This window comes from Leptopilina boulardi, unplaced genomic scaffold, assembly GCF_019393585.1.
Source record: "Leptopilina boulardi isolate dan_hultmark-lab unplaced genomic scaffold, ZJU_Lbou_2.1 LbouV2_40, whole genome shotgun sequence".
Classification (NCBI taxonomy): domain Eukaryota; kingdom Metazoa; phylum Arthropoda; class Insecta; order Hymenoptera; family Figitidae; genus Leptopilina; species Leptopilina boulardi.
The window spans coordinates 715,203-739,426 of record NW_026137974.1 but is presented as its reverse complement, the minus strand read 5'-3'; the positions used below and the strand labels follow the sequence as shown (position 1 = coordinate 739,426).

Sequence of the window (24,224 nt, the reverse complement as noted above, 5' to 3'; positions counted from 1 at the left end):
ATTACACAATTGAAAATTAATAAATTAATAATAGAAATAGTAAAATAAAAATACATTTTCTATTAAAAATTTTCTTTATTTATAAAATAATTTACTTTCTCTTTTTTATGTATATATAACTTTTCTTTATAAGTAAAAAAAAACCTGCTTCATTTACTACTATCACAGTTGGACTTTAAATTAAAGTTCCTTAACATGTAATAGAAAAAATAACAATTGTAAAACTATTTCCTACAACGATAGCAATAATTAAGTTATAAATATTATTTCTTAATATATATATATATAAACAACTTTCGTAAAAATTCGTAGGTTTTGGTTTTTTGCAGACTTATTCAAAATAAAAATACTCTAAATATTATTTCTGGTAAAAAAAAATATTCGTAGTCTTTTAAAATTATTTCTATATTTTAATATAAAAACATTAAAAATACGATATTGTATTTCAAAAATAGAAAATTATTAAAAAAAAAAAAAGAAAAGTCAATGTTTTTTAAAAAAATAAATCGTATCAATTATTTTCAATGTTTTTATATTAATTTCTTTTTTTTTTCTCTTAAAAATAGATCACAAAAGTTCTTTCTTTTTTTCTTATGAAGGCAGATTTCGTTATTAATATTAAAATAATTCGTTAATAATCCAAAAAATCGAAATAATAAAAATAAACTTAATGTCAATTCGAAAAGTTTTTTTAAAAAAAAACGCCATATAAAAAAGTTTTCCTTTTAAAAAAAGTAAAATTGGAAATTTTAACTTGATTAAAAAAAATAAAAAAAAAAACTTATTTCGTAAATTTATCGATTCTTAATATAAAATTATTTTTCTAATTAATTTTTTATCTCGAGTTTTTCAACTGTTTCCGACAAATGAAAAATATCATCGTCATTATCGCTTGAAAAATCATAATACGATGAATCTGAATCCAATGAAATTTTATTTGGATCCGTGCAAATTGTTGGATTTTTGTTAATTTCCTCTACAAATTCATTGGATGCACTCAATTGTTCATCCATTGTACCGCTATTTGAACTGCTATACGTGCCTGAATCTTTGAAAAAAAATTTATAATTAATTTTAATTTATATTGTTTTATTTTATAATTGAAATTAAAAATTTTCGTTTCTTTCTTTAATTTTATTAATTTTCTCACCAGCCTCGTGTGTTCCATTAATTATAATTGAAGAATTATGAATTTCCATTGATTTTATAACTGGTACTCGCAATTTTCTCTGTGGTATTTCATTTTCCGGCAGTTGATGAATTCGATTTTCCAATATTTCACTTTCATCAATTGGCAATTTTTCCGTTTTAACTTCACAATATTTCTTTGGATCACGATTATTTAATAATTTTGCACATTCCTTATCATCCATTTCACGTAAATGAAATTCATCACCGACAATTGCATTATTTATTTGACAGTAGTCAATGAATCTTTTCCAACAATGATCAATTTGCAAAACCATTGGATTACCAACGACAATTAACAATGATTTTGCACGCGTTATTGCAACATTAAATCGCTGTAACAAAACAAAATTATTTTTTTATTTTCAACTTCTTTTTTATTATACCCAAAAAAAAAAAAAAAAAATGAAAATGACAAAAACAAGTAAAAATATTTTACCTTTTTGTGTGAAAGAAAACCAATGTGAAAACGACCGTCATTTTGAAAAACTGTCGATCTCACCGATGAGAGAATTATCACATCCTTCTCTTGACCTTGAAAAATTTCAACAGTACCAACGGCAATATCGTCCCATCCTTTTTTTTCAAATGCACGCAAAATAATTGAACGTTGAAGACGAAATGGAGTGACAATTCCAATATCTTTTTGTCTAATTATTCCATTACCCATTTCTTTATTCAATATTTTATTCACATAATCGATTACAATTTGCACCTCAGTCTCATTACATACACTGAAAATAATAATAAAAATAATTATACTGCATTTAATTTTCAAAATGTAAAATTAATTAATAAGAAAAAAAATTAGATAACAAACCTGGGAGAATTTTCATGTCTTTTTTCAAGACCATGTGTCGCATGAAATATAATTGGAAATTGTTTATTTGGCAATTCAGACCAATTTTCAGCGCGATGAATATTTTCACCGCCACAAATTTCAAGTTCACTGTCATAAAACAATTCATTTGGAATACGTAAAATTGCCTCATGACTACGATAATTTTGCACTAATTTTGTTAGAAAATTTGGATCATATTTGCCCTCTTGACATTTTTTATAAATCTCAAATGAATCCATAAATCTTTCCAACATTGATTTACCTGTTAAAGAAAAAGAAAATTCAAATTCAAGGCTATTAATTTCAAATAAAATTATTTATTTTATTTATTGTAAAGAAAATATTTATTTACCCAATAAATGTTGTCCAATTTTAGTCATAATAACCGGGCCCAATTGTTGTGGATCGCCAGATAAAATAATTTGCGCATGAATTCTTCCAACGTGTCCAAGATCTTCGCCACTTGTTAATCCAATTGGAATTAAAGATTCCGGCTGTGTTGCTTGACCGGCTTCATCAATGAAAATATAATCAAAATGACTCTCCCACAATTTCATTGATACAAGTCTGAAAAAAAAAATTGTACATTATTTCAAATTAATATTTTTCTTTTTTTATTCGCCAACAATTACAATAATTATTAGCACAAAAATGTTTCACATTCAATATTCTAAATAAAATATTTGATTTCAATATTAAATAAATAATTATTAAATATATTTATTAAAACAATACCTCATACAAGTGACAAGTGTTGTGATAACAACTCTTTTCCTAATGAGCAAATCTCTTGGTAGAAAGATCACTTCATCATCAATAAAATTTGTACAATCCTTGATACTCTCGTCCACGTCTTTTCTGAAAAAAAAATATTTATTTTAATTAATATTTTTATTAATTTGAATAATTCTTAATTAATTTATAATATAAATTAATATTATTATTAGAACAAAAATTTGATTCAGAAAGAAAAGAAAATTTTGAAAAGAGAAAAAAATTAGTAAAATAAACTTACGCATCACGAGATGGACTAAACATACGAAATACCAAATTTATTGGAACATTGTTTATCAAACGTTTAGTTACTTCGTCAGCTGCTGCATTCGATGGTGTACAAACTAAAATTTTATCATTTTGACTGGAAACAAAAATTTGCGATATTGCCTCAACAATTGTTGATGTTTTCCCAGTACCCGGTGGACCAAATACTAAATAAGGAGATGGATATGCAGTTTTTCCCACAATTCGCTCAACAGCTTGCATTTGTTCTGGATTACTATTGATATTTTTATCGAACCATATTAAATCCCTAAAAAAGAAAGATTATTTTCAAATTTTATTTTCAATTCTCCAATTTTGGTAATTTAAATTAAAAAAAGAATATTAATTAAATATTTTAACGAATAATTATTAAATATAATGTAAATATATTTTTTTAAGTGATAATTAACAAAAGAATAAAAATATAAATTAAAATTTCAAAATAAAATGAATAGAAAATATAAAAAGAAAACTTACTTTTTTGGTTTATTGTAAATTGGTCGCGGTTTTGGATACAATAATGGAGTTAATTTATAATCATTAACTAAACTAATTGCATAATGACAAACGCGAACTGGCCAATTTGGCCATTTAAATTTGATATTGTAAAAGCCATTTTCCTGAAATGCATTGTACAGAGAACTGAAACAATAAAAAAAATTTCTATATTTTGATGATTTCATCGAAAAATTTAAATATAAAAATCGCAAACAAACAAAATTAATAAATTTTAATGAAAATAAAACTGAAATTAAATTTAATAACTAAATTTCTAACAATAATTATTATTAGAATTAAAAAAAGAAATATTTTAACAATTTAAATTTTAATAATTTATAATAATTAATAAGAAAACAATTTTAATAAATTATTAATAATAATAGCCAATAACAATTCTAAATTATTATATTTTATTTATAATTTTCAATTTTTTTTTTTTGTCTGTCGATTTTAAAATTTTTATGTTTTATATAATTATGTAAAATTTGTTTTTAAAACAAAAAATCAGATTGGAATTGTTTTTTTTTTACTCACTTGTTCTCTGGCCTGGCAACAATATAATTATCGCCAACGAAATTAATAGTTAAACTATATTTTCTTGGTGAATTTACTGAAGTAATTTCAACAATATCGTTTGGTAATAATGATGGTCTATCTTCAGTGAGACCAGGTACACGTATAACAAATGAACCCGATGTATATTGAGCACGTTTAATTCTTCGTCGATATAAATTATATTGTTGCATTGAAACATTATTATAATATTCTTCAAGATAGAGGAGTAATTTTAAAATTATCAAATAATCATCCTCCTTCACTTCTCTCATATGTTGTACAATATCGAGAAAATTTAACCATTTTTCACCTTTATCCGAAATACCTGGATAACGACGAAGATTTTGCTTAAGTAAATCTAATAATTCTTTTGGTAATGGATATTCGGGAACTGGAAGTAAAGCCACCGGGGCAAAACTACTGTATTTTGTACTAGAAAACAAAAAAATAAATTCTCATTATAGCATTTTTTTGAAATGAATTTCATTTTTTTAACAAAAATTCTTTTAATGATTTTTACTATTTTAAATTAATTTTTTTAATCCAATTTTTTAAAAATTCAATTATTTGACAATTTATTTTTTAAAATTCCATTATAAAAATTATATTTTTTGAATATTCAATATAAAAAAAAAATATTTCAAAAAAAGTTTTCATAAAAATATTTTTATTTTATATAAAATTTAATTTAATTTTTGTAAAATTTAAAATTCTTAAATAACATTTTTAAAAAGTAAATTTATTACAAGATTATCAAAAGATAAAGAATTTAAAAAAAGAAAATAAAAATTGCTGAATTAGATAATTTCTACATATATATCGAGTACATATAGAGAAAGAATTGAACAATACATACGATAAGAAGTCTAAAATTTCTTTGTACTTTTATCAGAGACAAAACGTGTCTCATATTTCATTAAAAAAAAAAAATAATAATAATAAAGCTGAAACTTCAACAAATTGTCATTTTCAATCACACATTTTTAAAGAATATTTAATAATATTTAATAATGAAATAAATAACAAATGAAAAGAATTGATAAAAGTAATAATTATTACTAACAAATGATAATTAAAAATAATAAATAATAATAATTAAAAGTAATAGAAAAAAATAATTCAAAAAATTGGATACATATAATAATAATAATAATAATAATAATTCTAAAATTATGTAATAATAAATATTTTTAAAACTCACTCTAAACGTTTATTTCGATTCTTTGGTTTACGCTTTCTTGGCTGCCTTGATTTTCCATTCGGATCCATTTTGTAATTATTTATTTATTTTTTTTTTAATAAATATACTTTCACTTAATAAAACTTTTAAAAATCATTGAACCTAGGTAAATAAAAATCAAAATCAAGTGAGAAAGAGTCAAAATAATAATATATAATTTTCTAATAAAATTTAAAATTAAATATTTTTGCGCCAGATAAATTTCATTAATAATTAAAAAGAAAAAAAATATATATAATATAAAACGAAAAAATTGTTATGAAAAAAATTTGTTTACAAAAATGCAGAAAAAGGTTAGAACGAAAGTTAGTAGAAAAAAATTACATTAAATTCAAAAATTATAAAGAATAAATTTTGCAAAAAAAAAAAAATTACCTGAATTCTCCTTTATTCCATGAAAATAAATTTCGAAATATGACTCACAAAATACACAACTTTATTAAATTTAATTGACATAACTACACACTTTTGAGTTTGTTATACACGCCTGATATGAAATTTCGAATTCGAATATTTTTTTTTTCTCTGCCAGAAATTTAATATGAAAACATAAAAAATATTTTTAAAAAAAAAACAAAGCCGAGAGGAACTATTACATAAACAAAAAAGTAAAATCCAAACAATTATTTAAAGGAATCCCCCTCGTTTTAAGATATGAGTAACAGTTAAAACAAAAATTTTACTTGTAAAATGTCAAGGCCACATGCAACATGTGTATGACGTGGGAACCAATCAAATTATTTCGTCTGCTATTTGAAAATTAACGATAGATGTCGCATATAGTTTAACATCCGTTTCCGTTTTCTAAATAAACTAAACAAATTCTCAATTATATTTAAACAATTTTTACCTAATGGTTTTTTTTGTTTAATTATTATTGTTTCATATATTTGTTTTATAATTTAAAATTCAAATTTTTATATTTTTATTCTTTTTGAATTTTGGACAATTTTTATTATCTGATATGACTATACAAAGTTAGTCAATAACGTTCCTATTTTTATTTACTATTTAGTATAATTCCAACTTTTTCATTAATATATTTTCAATTTAATTATTAATCACTTTTAAATATTAATTATTAGCAGGTTAAATTATTTCCTAATTATTTAATAAGAGTTTGTAAATTTTTTTAAATAATTACATTCAAATTTGTTTTGATTCGAGATTGACATTTAAAGAACATAACCTCAAAAAACGTGTTTTTTGATAGTCAAAACAAAAATACGATTTGAATTCTTTAGCAATAGTTTTTGATAAGTGTTTCTTTTTTAATTGTGTTTTTAATTACTCTTTTTGATGATACAAAAAACTTTAAGGTAAGATAAATTAAGGTTCATAATTATAAGCGAATTAATATATACAATGAAAAGCGATATGTTTTTTTTTCAATTACTATATTCGTATTTTTTATTAATGTATTAATTAATTATTAAATTGTAAAGTAACGAGTTCCATTCCTTGTGAAACTCTGGGAGAATTTTCCTCCGATGATATTTGCGAAGGCTAGAAAATATAAAATTTTTTAAGAATTTAACAAAAAAAATTATTTTTTCGTTTTTATAAATATTTATACCTGATTTATTTGTTGTCGCTGACAATATGTTTTATATTTTTTATTTAAATATAAAATTCCAAATGTAATTATCATTAAAATACCAATTACACCTATTGATAATCCAACACTTGCACCGACAGTTAGATTTTCTGAAAATTTTGGAAAATTATTCAATAATTTAAGAATTTAATTTTAATTTAATTTTAATTTAATTAAATTTAATTTAAATTTAATTTTAATTCAATTTTAATTTAATTTTAATTTAATTTCAATTTAATTTTAATTCAATTTTAATTTAATTTTAATTTAATTTAATTTAAATTTAATTTAAGAAAATAAGTTTTTGGACTTTTTAAAAATATTATTAACAATTAATTATTGAAAAAAAGTTGCATTTTTTTTTAAATTTATAATAAATTTTGTTTTAAAAATTAAAATTTACCACTTTCCGCTTGTTTAAGGAAAATGTGAATTGTATCAAAAACCTCTTTATTTCCGTCAGTTTCCTCTAATCTTCCGGCACATTTCCAAATTCCAATTTCTTCTATAGTTATATCTTTTAACGTAATTCCACAATCACCCCTTTTTGTGGTATTGCCACTGAACCAAATTTTTGTTTTTCCATGCTCAAGGGCACTATAATTTTTTTTTCTTTAATTAATAAAATAAAATAAAACCAAAAATTTCAAGAAATTTTTCAAATTTTGTAACTATTTTAATTTTAATAATAATTATTATAATAAAATAATAATAAAAATAATAATAAAAATAATAAATAATAATAATAAATAATAATAAAAATAATAAAAATAATAATAATAATAATAAAAATAATAAACAAAAATAATTATAATAAAAAAGAATAATAAAATAATAGTAATTCGAATTTATTTTTTAATATTTAATTAAAAAAATTTTGTTAATAAATTTTGGATTCTAATTAAAATAATAAACCTGTTTTCTCTAATATTTTCATTAATATGAATTCCAATGCCAGATGGTGAAAAAAATCGGCAATATTTAAGTGCAACTATATTTGGAACAACTTTACATTGAAGACTCACAACGTCTCCTAAATTTTGAATCCAAATTGTTTTATTTATCGCTGCTAATGGAGTTTCTGTAAATAATTTTTTCATTATTATTATTATTATTATTATTATTATTATTAAATCAAAATTAAATTTTAATATGATTAAATTTAAATTTAATTTAATTAGGTAATTTTTTTAATTTAATTAAATTAATTTTTTTAATTTTAATTAATTTAATTTAATTTTTTAATTAAATTTTTAAATTACATATTTAATTAAATTTTTTTTTTAATATTAATAATACAAACCCGAAATACGAACATCAATATTGGCAGTGTATTCAAAATTAGGATCATCTGGTCCCATATGACAAGTCCATGTACCATTGTGAATTTTTTCAACTTTTTTTATACTCACACTACATTCTCCACTTCCCAGTTTCATGCCGAAAAAACTAAAATTTCAAATTAATTTAATTTCAATTTTTCTAATTTTTTTTTTTTTTTTTTTAATTAAATAAAAAAAAATGATAAATTTTATAGGAAAAAATTAAAGAAATTAAAAATTTAGGTATATTTAATTAATTATTTTCAAATTGCTGACAAGTACCTGTAAAAAATAGCATCACCAGTATCGCTTGGCGTTAAAATTGTATTATTTGGTCCTGAGAACCAACAATATCGAAGGGGAACGTGTGCTGAACATTCGAGAATTAATTCACCCGTAAGAGTTGTTATAACTGGACTCATTGATTTTGAAATTATAATATCGTTAAAAATTCCCCTTTTTATAAGACCAGGAACAATTATATAAGCACCTAAAATATTTTTGCCAATTTTTCCCGTTAAACAATGCCATGTTCCAAAATCATCAGCCAAAGGATTTTCTATTGTTAAACCGCATTCTCTATTTTCAAGACCATTTCCATAATAACCATATCTTCCTTTTCTCAATCCCTCGGACAATTGAAATGCTATCTTCAATATTTAAAAAAGAATTAATTTAAAATTAATCAATTTTTTTAAATTATTACTATTAATTATTTTCGTGTAAAATTTTAGTTTTTCTTTCGCTTATTATTTATTTAAAGTATTAAAAAAAAAAAAAATTTACCTCATTTTGTTTAATTTGCGTAAATCGACAGAGATCGGGTTCATATTCATAATTAGAAAGATTACAATAAATATGTAAAAATTGTGATTCTTGCTTATAGCCAGAGATAAGTTGCTCTTGAGCTAAAAAGAAAATTTTATTTTAAAAAATAATTTAAAAAAAACGATAGAATTTAATTATAACGCTATTATCGCTTCGGAAAAAAAAGAACCTACGTGAAACATTAACATCAACAATCGCAGGAATTTCATCAATTTTCCCTTTTACTCCAACTTCCGCTTTCCATTTTCCTGCATTCGCTACTGTCGGTTTATTTAAATCAATTTTACAATTTTCATCCGCAACATCAATAAATTCATTTTTCAATGAAGGATGATTTATCTGAAAAAAAAGAAATTTCATTTTCTTTGTAAGAAAAATTCAAATAAAAAAAATAGAAAAAAAATTCAAATAAATATATGGAAAAAATTAAATAAAAAAGGTAAATTAAATTTTGGTAAATGTTAAATTACTTTGCAAAATTTGCTTCTTTGGGCTAAAATCAATTGATATTCCAATCCACTGAGAATGGAAACTTTACTTTCTATCAAATTAATTTTATCTGAAAAAAAATAATATTTGCTTTTTAAATTATTATTTATTGTTATTGTTATTATTATTATTGTTTACCTAATATTTTTACATTAACTGCATCTTTTAGTGTTTCATTAGAATTTTTTGCAGTCAATCTCCACCATCCTTCATCATTTTTACCAACATTTGAAACTTTAACGCCACAATGATTATTTATTGACCAATAACGTATTCGATTGTCCTCGGGAAATTCATTTTCAATTTTTAAATTTATATCCTCATGCCATGGTGTACGAAGATAACACGATGCATTCTCATCATTTAAATTAGACAATAATTGCAATTGCATATCTTCACCTTCTTGAATTTCCAATATTGTCGGTATAATTCTTCGTAGAATAGTCCAAGTTTCTTTAAAATTCAAATTTTCAAAATAAAACAGAAAAAAGAAAGAAAAAAAAAAACCTCTAATTAATTTATCTAAAATAGAAATTAAAAAATATAAAAATTATCCATTTTTCAAAAATAAAAATGAACAAAAAAAAATGCTTTAATTAAATTATCGAATATAAAAATTAAAATATAAGATTAATCTTACTCGTTACTAATGTGAGAAAAATGATAAGAAAAATTCCAATTGTTTTTGGTTTCATTCTCCTTTTTTTTTTTATTCAAAAAGTTTCGTTTCCCTTTTTTTCGTTTTTACAAAGGAAAATTTCGATTTTCTTTTGGAAATATTTCTTTTTCTGTTTTTTTTTTTAATATTTATATAATTTTTAATAATAAAAAAATTGTCGTGGAAATTTAATTGCGAAAAATTATCATGATTGATTTTTATCAATATCTAAAAATTATTCGCTTTCAATGAAATAACATATTAGAAATATTTTACTTTTTTTTGTCGAACGACATTTAAAAATATTTTCATTATTCACGATAGTTTATTTTTAAGATGATAAAAAAAAATCGCTAAGTTTGGAAAAAAAATTATGTTTTTCTTTTTCTTTTTTTTTTTTTAAGTAACAGAACTAATTTCAGTTTCTTTTGACATTTTTTCTTGATCACTTTCAACACTTGATGTTGATTTTAAATCACACTTATTTACTGTGAGATTTTCCTCAACTGAAGTCATTGAATTTACGTCAGTCGAAGTTTTTGATGATATTATCAATTTATGATAGCGACTTTCCTTTAATGGAAGATGGGGGGCTATTTCATTTGGTTCCGTAAACAAACATGGTGGGGCCTGGAAAAAATAATTGCATAATTTTTTTTTTTTTCGAATAATTAAAAATAATTTTAATAATTTAATAAACAAAGAATATCAAATAATGAAATTTTTTTCAACTAATCAAATAATCGAATAATTTTTTAATAATTCCGAATAATTAAATAAAAATTTGAATAATTTATTAATATTTATTGAATATTTAAAAAAAATATCAAATTATAAAAAAAAAATTCCGAAATTTTTCAAAGGTAACTAAATTATAGAAAAAAAATTTGTAAATTTATAAAAAAATAGAGAATCAAATAATTTTTTTTTCTTGAAAAATAATATTTAAAAATACAAAAAAAAAAATTTCCCATACCCGAATGTCTTGAACTTTAGCTTCCTTTGAAGTAAATTCTCGTAGAAGATAATTGTCTCCAAATTCATGATAAATTCGTGTGTCGTTTACCCTCAACATTACATTGTCAATTCGCAAAAAATAACGGAGCAATATAAAAAAACTCGTAGGCATCACTCTCTGTAAAAAGAAATATAAAAAATATTTTCCAAATTTTCCCAAAAAAAAAGGAAATTGTAAAATTAAATAAATATTTCGAGGTCTTATTTTTATAAAAAGAAAATTACTTTTAAAACATTTAAATATAAAAAATAGTGAAAAAAATATATATATTTTCAAAATTACCATTTTTATCGAAGAGGCCGCAATTCCATTATCGTGTAATTCATCTTCAAAAAGTGTTAAATCAACGTAAAACAAAATTTTGTCCTTTCTTTTTAAATTCTCGACATTTATGCGTTCATCAGTTTCTTCAATTTCAAAACCCGACATTGTTCCCATATAATCTGTCGTAAATGTCCAATCAAATGGTTTTACCTTTTCCTCCAAATATTCTTTACTCTCAGCTCTAAAATGAAAAACGATAATTTTAATTAATTAATTAATTATTAATTATTAATTAATATTTACCACAATTTGTAATCATTTAATAAGTAAATAAATAATTTTAATAATAAATTATAATAATTATAATTGACTAATTATTATTATTATCATTATTTATTATTATTATTATTATTATTATTATTTACTATTATTATATTAGTTATATTATTTTTATTACAAATTATTTTTATTATAAATAAATTGCTAAACGTAATTAAGAAATTAGTAAACGGGAAAATTTCTCAATTTTTAAAATCGAAAAATGTTTTTTTTTTTTTTTTTACCTGGACTCTTTCCAAGCTTCTGCACATGCTAATTGTATATTAATTTTTCCATTTGAAACGCGTGTTAAAGCATCGAGTGCGTTAAATTTCAATATTGCACCATCCTTGTGTTTCAAAAGTAAAATATTATTTGGAAAAACCATATCGGGCATGTGTGGCATCTCGAGAGTTCGATTGAATCTTTAATATCAAAAATAAATTAATTAAATATTAATATCAAATATTAATTAAATTAAATTAAATTATAATATTAATTAAATATTAAAATTAATTAAATAAATTTTATTATATTATTGTTTTTATTAATTAAAAATTATTTATGATTCAAAAAATAATTTTATGATTATTATATAAAAAAAAAAATTAATTATTTAAAAATAAAACAGTTAAAATTTAAAAAATTTAATTATTAATTAATTTAATTTAAAAAAAAAAAAATTCGGTTCTTTTTTTTTTTTTTTTTTTTTTAATTGACCTACATGCAAAATTGACATGACGATGAATCCTCAGCTGAGCAACCTTCTTCAGATTTTGAGCATTTTGAATGAAGAATATGTGATTGAGTGTATTTTATGTGCCAAGGTGGAAAAACATGTTCCTCTTCATTTACTGGTAATCGTAAAATATCGATTCCGCCATGAACTCGTATTGTTGTCATTTTAAAACTAATATTTTCTCCACAATTCTAAATTTTATTATAAAAATTTATTTCTTTTGAATTTTAAAATTAATTTTAGTATTTTATTAATTTTTGTATAATTTTAATATAAAAAAAAATTGCATAAATATATAAAACAAATAAATGTGTATAATAAATAAAAATATTATAAATAAGTAATTTTTTATCATTAATGAATTAATAAACAATTTTTTATTGATTTTTTTTATAAATATTTTTATTTTTCAATTCTAAAATATATAAATTATAAAAATTTGCAAAATTTGACAAGTGACATAACCTAAAAATTTTCTTATATTTTTCGTAATTTAAATAAATATTTTGAAGTAATTGCAAGATAGAAAAAAATAGATATTAATTGAAATAAATTGAAAATTATATTAAAATTAAATAAAATTTTTCTTTCAAAAGGAATATTTGCAACAATTTGAAAAATTTATAACCTACCTGTTACTAAGGAATCACTGGTTCTTGCTATAGTTGAGAGAAATTTCCTCTTTTTGAAGTATTTTATATTTCATTGAAGAGCAAATTTATATTTTCTCTTTCTTGATATTTGAAGAAAGATTTTTTTTTGACGATATTTGGTAATAATCATCAAAAAAATAAATTTTTAAAAATAAGCTTTTTCACCTACAGTGACAGCATTGGTTTATGATTTCTGTAATACCGACTGATTTCCCACTTTTTTTTTAACTTCTTTTTTTTAATTTTCTTTGTTCTTAATTTTTACGGAAATATTAAAAGATTATATCTACTAGGCTTAAAAAAAAGGTAATATAAAAATTAATAATTAAAATTTAATTACTAAAAAAAAAGAAATTCAATTTAAATTTTCCCCATTGCGCATTTGCCATGCGCAAGTTAATGACTACGTTAGTCAAATTTACTACTAAAATTTAAAGTTATATTTACGATTACCAAGAGAGAAATTATTTTGTTTATATTTTTATAAAAAAGAAGATAAATAAAACTGAAGATTATGTGTGAAAATTCTATTTTTTGTCCTTATCGTTAGTTATTCATTTTTATTTACATGAAAAGGAGGTATGTAACTTTTAATGAGAAAAATTTGTTTGTTTATACAAAGTGTTTTTTTTTTAAAAAAAGTATGTGCTTTTTTTTCTATTAAAATTGTGTGAATTTAATTATTTTATTATATAAACATTGAAAATAAATTTTAATATTGTGCGAACTGTAAATGTGTTAGAATAATCAATTCCAATCGCATTGGACCAAGTACCAACATAACCTAAAAAATCTTAATTTCGTATTATTAAAAATTTTGCATTTAATATATATATATATAAAAAATATTTAACAAATTGAAAATAATTTTTCTAATTTACAGCTTAACATTTACTTTTTATTCCTTATAAATATTATAATATAATATTAATATAACATTAATAAAAAATTAATTTAAAATTAATTTAATATTTAATATATATATTTTTTAAATTAATATTAATTTACATAATAATTTAATTTTTATAATATTTAATTTATATATTTATTTATATTTCATAAACAATTGAAATATATATTTTTGTTTTTATTTATTATCTACTTTTAGGCAATAAAAATATTACAAAATATTTTTTTTTTATTAATATTATTATTTTAATTCTCATTATTATTAATTTATCAGAAATTATTATTAATTTTAATAATAAGAATTAAAAAATTCTGTAATAAATAGTGAATAATTAAGAATATATTCTTTCACTTTTTTTCAGGGAGACTTTAAAGATATGATAAAAATCAAAAGATAAACATCTCATCATAATTTAGGATGGGCTAAATATCATTTTTCTTCATTCATTTAATTCGTATCTTCTCGTAAGTAGATGCAATCAATTATTTTAATTATTGTGAAAAAAACTAATTAACTAAAAAAAATTATGTTTTATTAAATTATAATAAATTATTTATGTTTATTAAAATTATGTTTTAATTACAATTTTATTATTTAATTTTTGAAAAGTTAAAAAATTTTATCATTTTATTTTTTGTAATTAATTAATTTATTATTTACATTATTTATTTATTTATTATTATTATTTTTAGTATTATTTTCAGAATTATTATTTATTTATTTATTATTTGCATTTAAATTATTTTAATTTAAATTAATGAAATTTTTTTAAAACTAAATTTAAAAATAACTTAAAAAAAATTGTTTCTAATTTTTATGATTTTTTTAATTAAAAAAAAAAAAATTTATTTTTGAATGACAATGAAATTAATTAGTGTTCTATTATTATTATTTATTTAGTGCATCAGAAAAGCTTTTTTATGCTTTTGAATTCATTTATAATAGCTCTTCCCTTTCTCTCTCTCTTTCTCTTCCTCTATTCCGAGTATTTTTTTTTTTTTTTTATTTTTGCTTTCAAATTCTCATGCAGCTCAGGAGCAAGCGCGCGCGCGCTTAAAAAAAGCTCAAACCCGTTGAATTGGAGATTTCTTCAGATCAGTCATTTAGAATCTTTCGTTTTCCAACCATACATGAAACGTAGAGATTATTATTTATATTAAAAGAAATTCAATATTTCTCTTTTATCCTCATTTTTTTTCTCCCTCTCCAAAAATATGTCTTTTTTTTTTTTTGTTTAACATCGCGAAAAATTTGACTCTTGAAAATTTAAATTAAATTATTTTCTAACATGTAATGTATTAAATCATCAATATTAATTATAGAAGCTGAAAATTATTTATTTTGGCACTATTAAAAGAATTTTTTTTAAATTACAAAAAAAAATTATTCTGATATATATATAGTCAGAAATAAATTTTTTTTTTCCCCCACATTATAAATTTTAAGTGAAAAAATTAATGATTTTTTTTTTAAATAAATGAAGTGAATAATAATAATAATGTAAATTAATAATATAATTTAAAAAGTGAATAATATAATTTTTAAAGAAATTATTATTCGTCGTCGTCTTAATAATATAAAAACAAACGTACGTTAAAATAATGAAATTAAAATTTAATTAAATTATTAATAAGCCAATATGTCATTTAGTGAAAAAATTGATATTAATTGTGATTATAATGAAGTGAATAATGATACGTGTGATGAAAATAATGAGGAAATTGAAAATCATCGTAATTATAAAAAAGATTCCGTAAAAATTACGGGTAAAGAAACTTTTAAAAAGTTAAAAAAAATTATCAGTCACGTTGGTCTTTTAATTGCTTTAATGTTGTATACAGCATCAGGTGGTTTGGTACGTACTTTCCTCTCTCTTCTCTTGGCCTTAAAAAAAAAAAAAACCTAAAAAGAAATTATTTTTATCCCCCCCTTTGTATATATATATATAAATAGAAATTTTATTTTTAATTTAATTTCTTTTTAAATTTTAATAAAAATGAAACAATTTACTTCTAAATTTTTTATAACACGCATTTTACAAGGTGAAATTACACAATATTCACCTTCGAAATTTCGCAGATGAGAACATTAATATTTATACGAAAAACGCTTAACGATCTTTTGCAATAAATATTATGACCTACGTGAATTTCATCTCTATGAATATTTTTGTGAAATGATTTTTTTTTATCACTTTGATGTGATGAATTGTTTATAATTTCCATTTGGTTTTTATTGTCTCTCTAGAGAGGAAGATTCGATTTTTTTTTATTTATTCGTTACTGGATATTATTATTTTTATTTTATTTCTTTTTATTATATTATTATTATTATTATATTATTTTTTATTATTTTATATCATTTTATATTTTATATTATTAAAATTCTTATAATATAATTATTATTATTCTTATTTTTATTATTAATATATTATTATTATTATTATTATTTATTGTAATTATAATAAACGCAAATTTTATTAATTAATTTTAGTAAATTATTTATTTTGCTTTCTATTTATTATTTTTTTTTCAGTAAATTTTTATTTATTTATTTTATTTTTATTCTTTTTTTAAATTTATTTTTATTTTTATTTTCGCCTTTTAGTGTCTAAGAAAATTTTGAAAAATAAAATTTTAATTTAATTTCTATTAAGCAATTTAATTAATATGACAATTAATCGGGGCGAAATAGTAAAAATTTAATAATTTTATTATATTCAATTTATTGAGAGCAAATTTTTTTTTCTTTTTTGACAATTTTATTATTTTAAATATTGTTGCTTTTAGATATTTAATTTTATTTCCTCTCCGTTATAATAGATAATAATTTTGTATAGTGTGAGGTTTATTGTTTTTTTTTTTTTATGTTCGTAATATTCATTTTTGAGTCCAATGAATTCCGAGCCAATGATCGACAGCTATTTTTATACTAAAACGTTTTTCCTCATCTCTTACTTTACAAAACTCATTTCATTTTAGTGTATGAAAACTATTTTTTTTTTTTCTACAAATAGTTTGAATATCTAAATTTTTTATTCATAAATGGAAAGTAAAATTATTATTTTTTTTCTTGAAATAAAAAGAAAATTTTCAGAAAATTGAAATTTATTATTTGTTTATAATAAAATATATATTATTAATAAAAAAAATTTACGAAATAAAAATAATTATAAATTAAATATTTATAAATAATAAAAATTTATTAAATTATAATCAATAATTGTACTTTGAATTAAAAAATTAAAAAAAAAAAATTATTTGCTATTGGAAAATAAATTTAAAATTTTAATGAATTAAGTTAATTATTTTAATTATGTAAACTAATTAATATCATTTGTAAAATTACTTCAATTTTAATTTTCTAATTTATTATTCACAGGTTTTTCGTGCTATTGAACTTCCAGCGGAATTAGATCGATTAACAAGACTGAGGGATCATTTAATTGTACAAAGATTTCAATTTATTAATTCTGTCGTTAATAGCACGGATGTTATAAATTTCGCAACTTTGGTAAGTAAAGAAAATTTTACAGTAAAAAAAGAAATCCAAATTTTCCAGAATTTTCATTTTTTTTTTTTTTTCTTTATTTCAAGATGAAAATATATTTTTTTTACATTATTTGATAAATTCAATTTGTTATTTAATTCATTATTATTAAATTATTTTGTTATTATTTTTTAATTGAAGTTTATTGTATTATTTTTTCGTTTTGTTATTGTCGAAAAATTAATATATATATATTTACTATAATTTATTATTATAAATTTATTATTTTATTATAATTATAAATAATAATTAATTTTAATTACTAAATAATGATTTACAGGTGGATTATAAATTAAAAGATTATGAATCCGCTGTTCAAAATGCAGTTCAAGATGGACTTTTTATAAATTTAGTTTATGAAATTAATGATCCGGAGAATAATGATAAAAAACCGCCAATGAAAACGGACCGATGGAGTGTTTTGCAAGCGGTTTTTTTTGCCAGCACTGTTCTGACTACCATTGGTAAATAATGAAAATTTTTTTGTTTTTTTTTCTCAATTTTTTTTTTTTTTTTTGCTAAAAGAAATCAAATTATTTTGCAATTTTTTCGGAATAAACGAAATAAAAAAAAAATTTTTTCAAGTTTTTACAGTTTTTCTCAGTAAAATAAAAAAAAAACAGAATAATTTTTAAAAAATTTCAGTATGTAATTCAAAACAAATTGAAAATGTTCAATTAGATAATTTTTGTTTTAATAAAATTCACTTATAAAGACGTCTTTTAATTAAAAAATAGAAATACAAATTAATTTATTAATTTTTCACATTCAATATTTTATAGAAAATAAAAATTTTTTCTGAACTTAAATATTAATTACATTATTAAATGGAATTTTATTAATTTTAAATTCAACATTCATTTTTATGAACAGTGAAATAATTTGATAAAAGAGGAAAAAAATTTTCTTACATAAAACGTTAATTGGTATTTTAAGGCGAATTTTTTGGTTTTGTTTTATAATGAAAAAAAAAATTGAGAGCAAAATATTTATCTGTAAGGGATAGATGATGCAACTTATTACGCAACACGCCGTTATTATTTTTTCTTTTTTTTTTATATCAAACTCGAGATGTTTATCTTTTTTTTTTATTATATATAGATATCTCGAAAGGAAAAAGGGGAAGAATAAAATTTTTACAAACGTTGAATTCATGTCTGTTGCAAAATATTTCCTTTTGAAATTGTTATCTATTTCTTTCATCCCTCGGTTTTTCTCGACAACGACTTTCTTTTTTCCTCTCGCGAAAATATGCAGAACAAGTGGAATTTCTTTTGAAAAGCTTCTGCCCTATACCTTTGAATAGATGTAAAAAAAAAAAAAAGAAATAAATGTTTATTGCCCTTTTTTTAAATAACTTTTACAATATAAAGTGGAAAAATAATTTTTTTATTTAATTTCTATTATCAATATGAATTTGATATTAATTAATATTAATTTACAGGATATGGAAACATTGTTCCTGCCACAGATTGGGGAAGAATATTTTGCATTCTATTTGCATTGGTTGGAATTCCATTAACATTGACAGTAATAGCTGATTGGGGTAAACTTTTTGCTGAAGGTGTCAGTGAAATTGCTCACAAAATTAGATCAAATTTACCTGAAAGAATTAATTCTTGTATGCCTAATAATATGGCAGGAAGACGTTCATTGGGTTTGTATTTTTTTTTTTTTTGTATATTCGAAAAAAAATGACGATAAATTTTTTGCAATTAACAATATAAATAAATTATATAAATGAATATTTATTTATTTAAGAAACTTAGATAATTAATAATTGTAAATAATGAAAATACAATACTCAATTTTACTAATTAAAATTTCTTATTAATTTTCTAATTCACAATTTTTATTTGTTATAAAAAAGATTATTATTAATGTTAATTTTAGTAAAAATTATATTTTTTGCTTTAAAATTTAATATTTCTATTATTTCAAAATTAATTTACTTTATAATTATTTTCAGGAGCTTTTGCAGCGGTCGTTTTGTTATTTTTATATTTGGCGTGTGGCGCCGGAATGTTTATGTTATGGGAAGAAGATTGGGGCTTTTTCGAGGGCTTTTACTTTTGTTTTGTGACAATGACGACAATTGGATTTGGCGATTTGGTACCAAGTAAATATCAAACAAGAAAAAGTATAATTTAAAAAAACAGCTTCCAATTTTTAAGAAATTTTACGCTTTGTTATTCGTTTAGTATCTACTTGAGTAAATTTTTTCACATAATTTTTTAGTAATTTTTGTATTTTCTTTTTTTTTTAGTATTTTGTCATTTTTTTTTTATAAATATTATTTATAGTTTTTATATTTATTAGTTTTTGTAAATTTATTTAGTATTTATCAAATTTATTTTGTATTTTTGTTAAATTTTCTTTACTATTTTAAAATCAATAAAAGCGGCGTAAAAAAAATTAATTTCAGAGAAACCAAAGTATATGTTACTTTGTACTTTGTATATTTTGGTTGGTCTTGCATTGACTGGGACAATAATTGAATTAGTTAGACGACAATATGCCCATTCGTGGAGGAGATTACAAGCTCTGAGTGGACCATTAACGGAAACATTGAAGAAAATTGGAGAACACGCCGGTGGTGATATGTCGGCTTTTCAATCTGATCTCAGGTTTTATTGAAATTTGTTTTAATTTTAAATAGTTTTCATCATATTAATTTCCCTAAATTTTTTTTTTTTTACTAATTTTTATCTTTATTCATTTAAAAATTAAAAAAAAAAACGGACTTACAATAATTTTTCTTTTCTTAACAATTGAAAAAAAAAATGGAAAATTTAAAGAAATTAGTGAAATTTATTTTTGAAAATTGATTTTTTCAGAAGGGCACTTACAATAATATCGATGCCACGTTTAAAACGTAGTGGAACTGATGTGGAAAATTCAAAAGAACAAGAATGGGAAAAAGCAGTCGAGGATATTCTTTGGGATATTGCAAATGCTTCGCCTTCATCGCAAAATAATCCCATTATGCAAATTGTCATTTATGAATCGAGTGTTTAGACAATTCTTTTGTGTTCTCCCAAAATGCAAATAATTGCATTATTTTATTTATTATTTATTGATATTTCTATTTTTCATATATAAAGAATTTAATAATTTTTTAATTATTCATTTTGTTTGCAATTTTTATTTTTTAGTCACGAAATAATTTTCCATTTTAGAAAATTGATTTTTTCATTATTTATTTTTTAATTTTGTTATTATTTTCGAAACGGAAAAGTTTTATTTTAAATAGTTTTTTGCCTTTTTTGCTAAAAAAAAAAAAAATAGTTTTCGATTAAAATTTTCAACAATCGTAAAATATCGATTTAAAAATGACAATTATTTGCAAAAAATGGAGATTCAAATTAAATAGAAAAATTAATTTGAACATAAAATAATGAAATTAGTGAGATAAACATTAAAAAAAGAAAAACAATCATGAAAATTATAATAATCAATTATTTATGAAAAACGAGAGGAAAATTTGAAGAACGAGAATAATTAAAAATTAAAAAAATTGAAAAACAAAAGGAATTAAAGTAAAAAGAAGAAAAGTTATGAAAAGAAAACAAAAATATTGAAAACCAACTGAAATTTAAAAAAGCAACGAAAGAGTAAAAAAACTCAAAAGGAAATAAAATATATCGAAGAAGAAATGAAAAAAAATATATATATATTTATTAATTCTATTTTCAAAAATAGATAATTTTTTTAAACTAATTTATAAAAAAAAAATAAACAATTCTTTTTATTGGAGAAAAAAAGTAATGTTTTATACATAAAATTGACACAAACTTAACGCGCATGTTTCTGAAATGATTTAACTTTAGTTATTCTCTCTCTCTTCTGGTGTGACGAGCGAAAAGTCGCATCGTCGTTGCTTTTATCGATCTTGTCTACTCGCAATAGTGATTATTCTACTTTGAAAAAAAAAGAAGAGGAAAACAATTTTTTCCTAATAATAAAATAGACAACAAAAAATTTAAATAATAATGGAAGAATTAAAAAAAGAAGTGACAATAACAAAAGAACGACCGTCTGGCATCGCTAAAATTGCCTACAGAGTTTGTATATTTTTCATATAAATACACACATGATATTTTTAGAATTAACCCTTTTTAGAGATTCAATTCACATTATTTTTTTTTACTAATTGACCATGAAAAAAAATTCCAAAAGGGAAAAATGGAAAATATATATGAAAATTTTAATGAAATTTGTTTATTTGCAAATTTAAATTTTATGTCAAAAAATTTTTGGGAAATATTTGAAAATATTTTATTTCATATATACATAAGAAAATAATGATCTCATCCATATATTTTTCTATCAGGGACGTGAATTCCATTTTTAGAACCCTTTGGAAAAAAATATGATTTAAAGGAAAAAATAAATTAAACAAAATTGATGGAAAATTGATTTTTGTTTGATTTTTCGAGACAAATTTGTTTATACAGGGTGTTCAAAAAATTTCCTACAGTAGAAATAGATTTTTCTTTTTTCTTTTTTTATGTTTATCACTAATACAATGAAAATAATTTTTATATTTTTGTTTTTAAAAATTAATTTTGCCCTAAAATTAACGTTTTTAACATTTTTCAACAATTAAAAATTTTAATTTTTGTAATCTCTACGAAAGAAACGATTTTCTTTTAGGTTATTTTACCGAATTATTGTTTAATTTTTCTCTTTAACTAGTATTGTTATTAAAAAACAATTTTATTTTTACAATGTAAATTGTATTTTTTTTTATACTTAAATTAATATGCAATTTTAATAAAAAAAAAAAAATTTTTTTTTCAAAATCAAAAGAGTTTATTTTGAAATAAAAAATTTCATTTTTATTGTTTATAAATAAATAAATTATTATAAATAATATTATTCGAATTTACAGCAAGCGAGTATTATGACGAAATGCGAAAGTCCGACAAAAAGAAAAATTGTCGCCCTCACAACTAAGGGAGAGAGTAAAAATTTCTTTCAACAACTTCCTATTATTGAAAGTATAACATCGACATTTTGCAATGCTTATACAACAGTTAAGCAATCAAATCAAACAATTACAAATATACTTGATGAAACTGAAAAAAATATTGGCAAAGGAACAGAAATAATAGGAAGTAGCATTGAAAAATTGCCATCAATAGATTTTTCATCAAATGAATTTATTGAAAATCTCAAAAATAATTTCAGGTATGTAAATGCAAATTTTTACATTTCATATATTAAAAAAAAAATTTCTAATTGTATTAATTTTTTTTCAAATATTTTATGAAATTTTTTATTTTACTAATCAATTAATTCAGAAAAAAAAGTAACTAATTTTTTTGCTGATTAATATTTTTTATTAATTTTTAAAAATTTGTTTTATTTAAATTAAATTTTTAAAAATAATTTTTCATATATTTATTTACAGTAACAATTACGGTTTTATTATATTTATTATTTATTAATATTTATTATTAATTTATTTATTTATTTATTAATTCTTATTATTTATTGTTAATTATTATTATTATTATTATTTTTATTATCATTTATAATAAATTTACTTATTTTATAAGTTTGATTAAAATTAAAAATTTAATCTCTTAATTAATAAATAAAAAAAATTATAATTTCTTTCAGACTGACGTATTTAACGACGAAAGAATGGTGCGAGAATATTATTTGGAGAATTTCAAATGTCATTAATCAAATATCAATAACGAGCGATGAAAAAGATGAAATTCAAAAAATAGTCAAATCCAAAAGTTAAATATATTCCCTTTTTATTTTTTAGACATTATATATTTTTTGTGTATAGAATGTGGAAAAAAAAAATTTTGTAAAAATTTCGAAAATATTTTTTTCGACTTCTGTGGAAAAAAATTAATTCAATTTTGAATTTATTTTCAAAATTGAATTCAATTCTCAGTATATAAAAAAAAACTAACTTTTTTTTAATATCTCACGAGATGTATAGGTATATTTTTTCCTTTAAAAAAAAAATTCTTAGTTTCATAAAAATTATCATCTGAAACAATAGAAAAAAGTTTTTTTTTTTTTTGTAATTAAAACTTTATCGATTTTGAAACTTTTTTTTTCCATCAATTTTAATTTCAATTATATTTGAAATTATTCTTTCAAATTTAGAAAAAAAAATATTATAGTTAAATTATTATTGTTATTCTATTTATATTAGGTAATTTTTTATAAAATTAGAAATCCTATTTTTGAAAATAATTCTAAATTTTTATTTATTTTTAAAATGTTTGGAAATTCAAAAAACTGTATTAAAAAAATATTTCTATAATTTAAATATTTTAAATTATTAAAATTAATTAATTCCAAAAAAAAATTGTCAGCAAAAATTATAATTATCTAAATTATCAAATTTATATTTTAATTTAATTTAATTTTCTTTGAATTAAATAATTAAAAAATTTAAAATTTAATTCGACTTCTCAAAAATGATAAAATTATTTTTTTTTAATGAAAATTTTTATGAATATATTTTAAATATTACATTAA

General features: G+C 20.3%; 5 protein-coding genes across 5 annotated transcripts; 2 read left to right on the top strand and 3 right to left on the bottom strand.

Annotated features, from left to right (window-relative positions):
• Positions 1 to 53: 53 nt before the first annotated feature.
• On the bottom strand, positions 54 to 6,078 carry LOC127289246 (putative helicase mov-10-B.1). The gene is made up of 11 exons (XM_051317060.1): positions 5,742 to 6,078; positions 5,328 to 5,468; positions 4,106 to 4,558; positions 3,548 to 3,712; positions 3,045 to 3,338; positions 2,765 to 2,887; positions 2,382 to 2,596; positions 2,009 to 2,291; positions 1,628 to 1,922; positions 1,151 to 1,523; positions 54 to 1,048 (listed from the first exon to the last, which is right to left on the bottom strand). Exons 2-11 carry the CDS (start codon positions 5,393 to 5,395, stop codon positions 828 to 830), a joined length of 2,490 nt encoding a protein of 829 aa, XP_051173017.1. The 5' UTR covers positions 5,396 to 5,468; positions 5,742 to 6,078; the 3' UTR covers positions 54 to 827.
• A 668-nt stretch (positions 6,079 to 6,746) lies between these two features.
• LOC127289242 (uncharacterized) lies at positions 6,747 to 10,497 on the bottom strand. Its single transcript, XM_051317056.1, has 11 exons — positions 10,243 to 10,497; positions 9,741 to 10,055; positions 9,584 to 9,672; positions 9,287 to 9,452; positions 9,072 to 9,193; positions 8,568 to 8,935; positions 8,267 to 8,412; positions 7,879 to 8,044; positions 7,367 to 7,560; positions 6,943 to 7,073; positions 6,747 to 6,872 (listed from the first exon to the last, which is right to left on the bottom strand). Exons 1-11 carry the CDS (start codon positions 10,295 to 10,297, stop codon positions 6,792 to 6,794), a joined length of 1,833 nt encoding a protein of 610 aa, XP_051173013.1. The 5' UTR covers positions 10,298 to 10,497; the 3' UTR covers positions 6,747 to 6,791.
• Positions 10,498 to 10,636: 139 nt separating this feature from the next.
• Positions 10,637 to 13,450, bottom strand: LOC127289244 (TIP41-like protein). Its single transcript, XM_051317058.1, has 6 exons — positions 13,232 to 13,450; positions 12,585 to 12,790; positions 12,106 to 12,285; positions 11,561 to 11,783; positions 11,237 to 11,395; positions 10,637 to 10,890 (listed from the first exon to the last, which is right to left on the bottom strand). The coding sequence occupies exons 2-6, from the start codon at positions 12,761 to 12,763 to the stop codon at positions 10,660 to 10,662; spliced, it is 972 nt and encodes a 323-aa protein (XP_051173015.1). The 5' UTR covers positions 12,764 to 12,790; positions 13,232 to 13,450; the 3' UTR covers positions 10,637 to 10,659.
• Positions 13,451 to 15,786: 2,336 nt separating this feature from the next.
• Positions 15,787 to 20,838, top strand: LOC127289243 (TWiK family of potassium channels protein 7). Its single transcript, XM_051317057.1, has 7 exons — positions 15,787 to 16,017; positions 17,544 to 17,675; positions 17,992 to 18,175; positions 19,156 to 19,368; positions 19,681 to 19,830; positions 20,137 to 20,338; positions 20,549 to 20,838. The coding sequence occupies exons 1-7, from the start codon at positions 15,802 to 15,804 to the stop codon at positions 20,727 to 20,729; spliced, it is 1,278 nt and encodes a 425-aa protein (XP_051173014.1). The 5' UTR covers positions 15,787 to 15,801; the 3' UTR covers positions 20,730 to 20,838.
• A 582-nt stretch (positions 20,839 to 21,420) lies between these two features.
• Positions 21,421 to 23,657, top strand: LOC127289245 (uncharacterized). The gene is made up of 3 exons (XM_051317059.1): positions 21,421 to 21,775; positions 22,606 to 22,904; positions 23,340 to 23,657. The coding sequence occupies exons 1-3, from the start codon at positions 21,704 to 21,706 to the stop codon at positions 23,467 to 23,469; spliced, it is 501 nt and encodes a 166-aa protein (XP_051173016.1). The 5' UTR covers positions 21,421 to 21,703; the 3' UTR covers positions 23,470 to 23,657.
• The last annotated feature ends 567 nt before the right edge of the window (positions 23,658 to 24,224 follow it).

What these genes read in the sequence shown, in the direction of transcription:
- LOC127289246 (XM_051317060.1), bottom strand. Translation starts at nt 5,395, where the DNA reads ATGGATCCGAATGGAAAATCAAGGCAGCCAAGAAAGCGTAAACCAAAG. An exon ending in ATTTACAATAAACCAAAAAA is followed by an intron (nt 3,339 to 3,547) that starts GTAAGTTTTCTT and finishes TTTCTTTTTTAG; the next exon opens with GGATTTAATATGGTTCGATA. An exon ending in TAATGGAACACACGAGGCTG is followed by an intron (nt 1,049 to 1,150) that starts GTGAGAAAATTA and finishes TTTTTTTCAAAG; the next exon opens with ATTCAGGCACGTATAGCAGT.
- LOC127289242 (XM_051317056.1), bottom strand. Translation starts at nt 10,297, where the DNA reads ATGAAACCAAAAACAATTGGAATTTTTCTTATCATTTTTCTCACATTA. An exon ending in AGTTAATGTAAAAATATTAG is followed by an intron (nt 9,673 to 9,740) that starts GTAAACAATAAT and finishes ATTTTTTTTCAG; the next exon opens with ATAAAATTAATTTGATAGAA. An exon ending in TGTTGATGTTAATGTTTCAC is followed by an intron (nt 9,194 to 9,286) that starts GTAGGTTCTTTT and finishes TTTTCTTTTTAG; the next exon opens with CTCAAGAGCAACTTATCTCT.
- LOC127289244 (XM_051317058.1), bottom strand. Translation starts at nt 12,763, where the DNA reads ATGACAACAATACGAGTTCATGGCGGAATCGATATTTTACGATTACCA. An exon ending in GAAGCTTGGAAAGAGTCCAG is followed by an intron (nt 11,784 to 12,105) that starts GTAAAAAAAAAA and finishes TTTTCATTTTAG; the next exon opens with AGCTGAGAGTAAAGAATATT. An exon ending in CGGCCTCTTCGATAAAAATG is followed by an intron (nt 11,396 to 11,560) that starts GTAATTTTGAAA and finishes TTCTTTTTACAG; the next exon opens with AGAGTGATGCCTACGAGTTT.
- LOC127289243 (XM_051317057.1), top strand. Translation starts at nt 15,802, where the DNA reads ATGTCATTTAGTGAAAAAATTGATATTAATTGTGATTATAATGAAGTG. An exon ending in ATACAGCATCAGGTGGTTTG is followed by an intron (nt 16,018 to 17,543) that starts GTACGTACTTTC and finishes TATTATTCACAG; the next exon opens with GTTTTTCGTGCTATTGAACT. An exon ending in GGCAGGAAGACGTTCATTGG is followed by an intron (nt 19,369 to 19,680) that starts GTTTGTATTTTT and finishes AATTATTTTCAG; the next exon opens with GAGCTTTTGCAGCGGTCGTT.
- LOC127289245 (XM_051317059.1), top strand. Translation starts at nt 21,704, where the DNA reads ATGGAAGAATTAAAAAAAGAAGTGACAATAACAAAAGAACGACCGTCT. An exon ending in TCGCTAAAATTGCCTACAGA is followed by an intron (nt 21,776 to 22,605) that starts GTTTGTATATTT and finishes TCGAATTTACAG; the next exon opens with CAAGCGAGTATTATGACGAA. An exon ending in AATCTCAAAAATAATTTCAG is followed by an intron (nt 22,905 to 23,339) that starts GTATGTAAATGC and finishes AATTTCTTTCAG; the next exon opens with ACTGACGTATTTAACGACGA.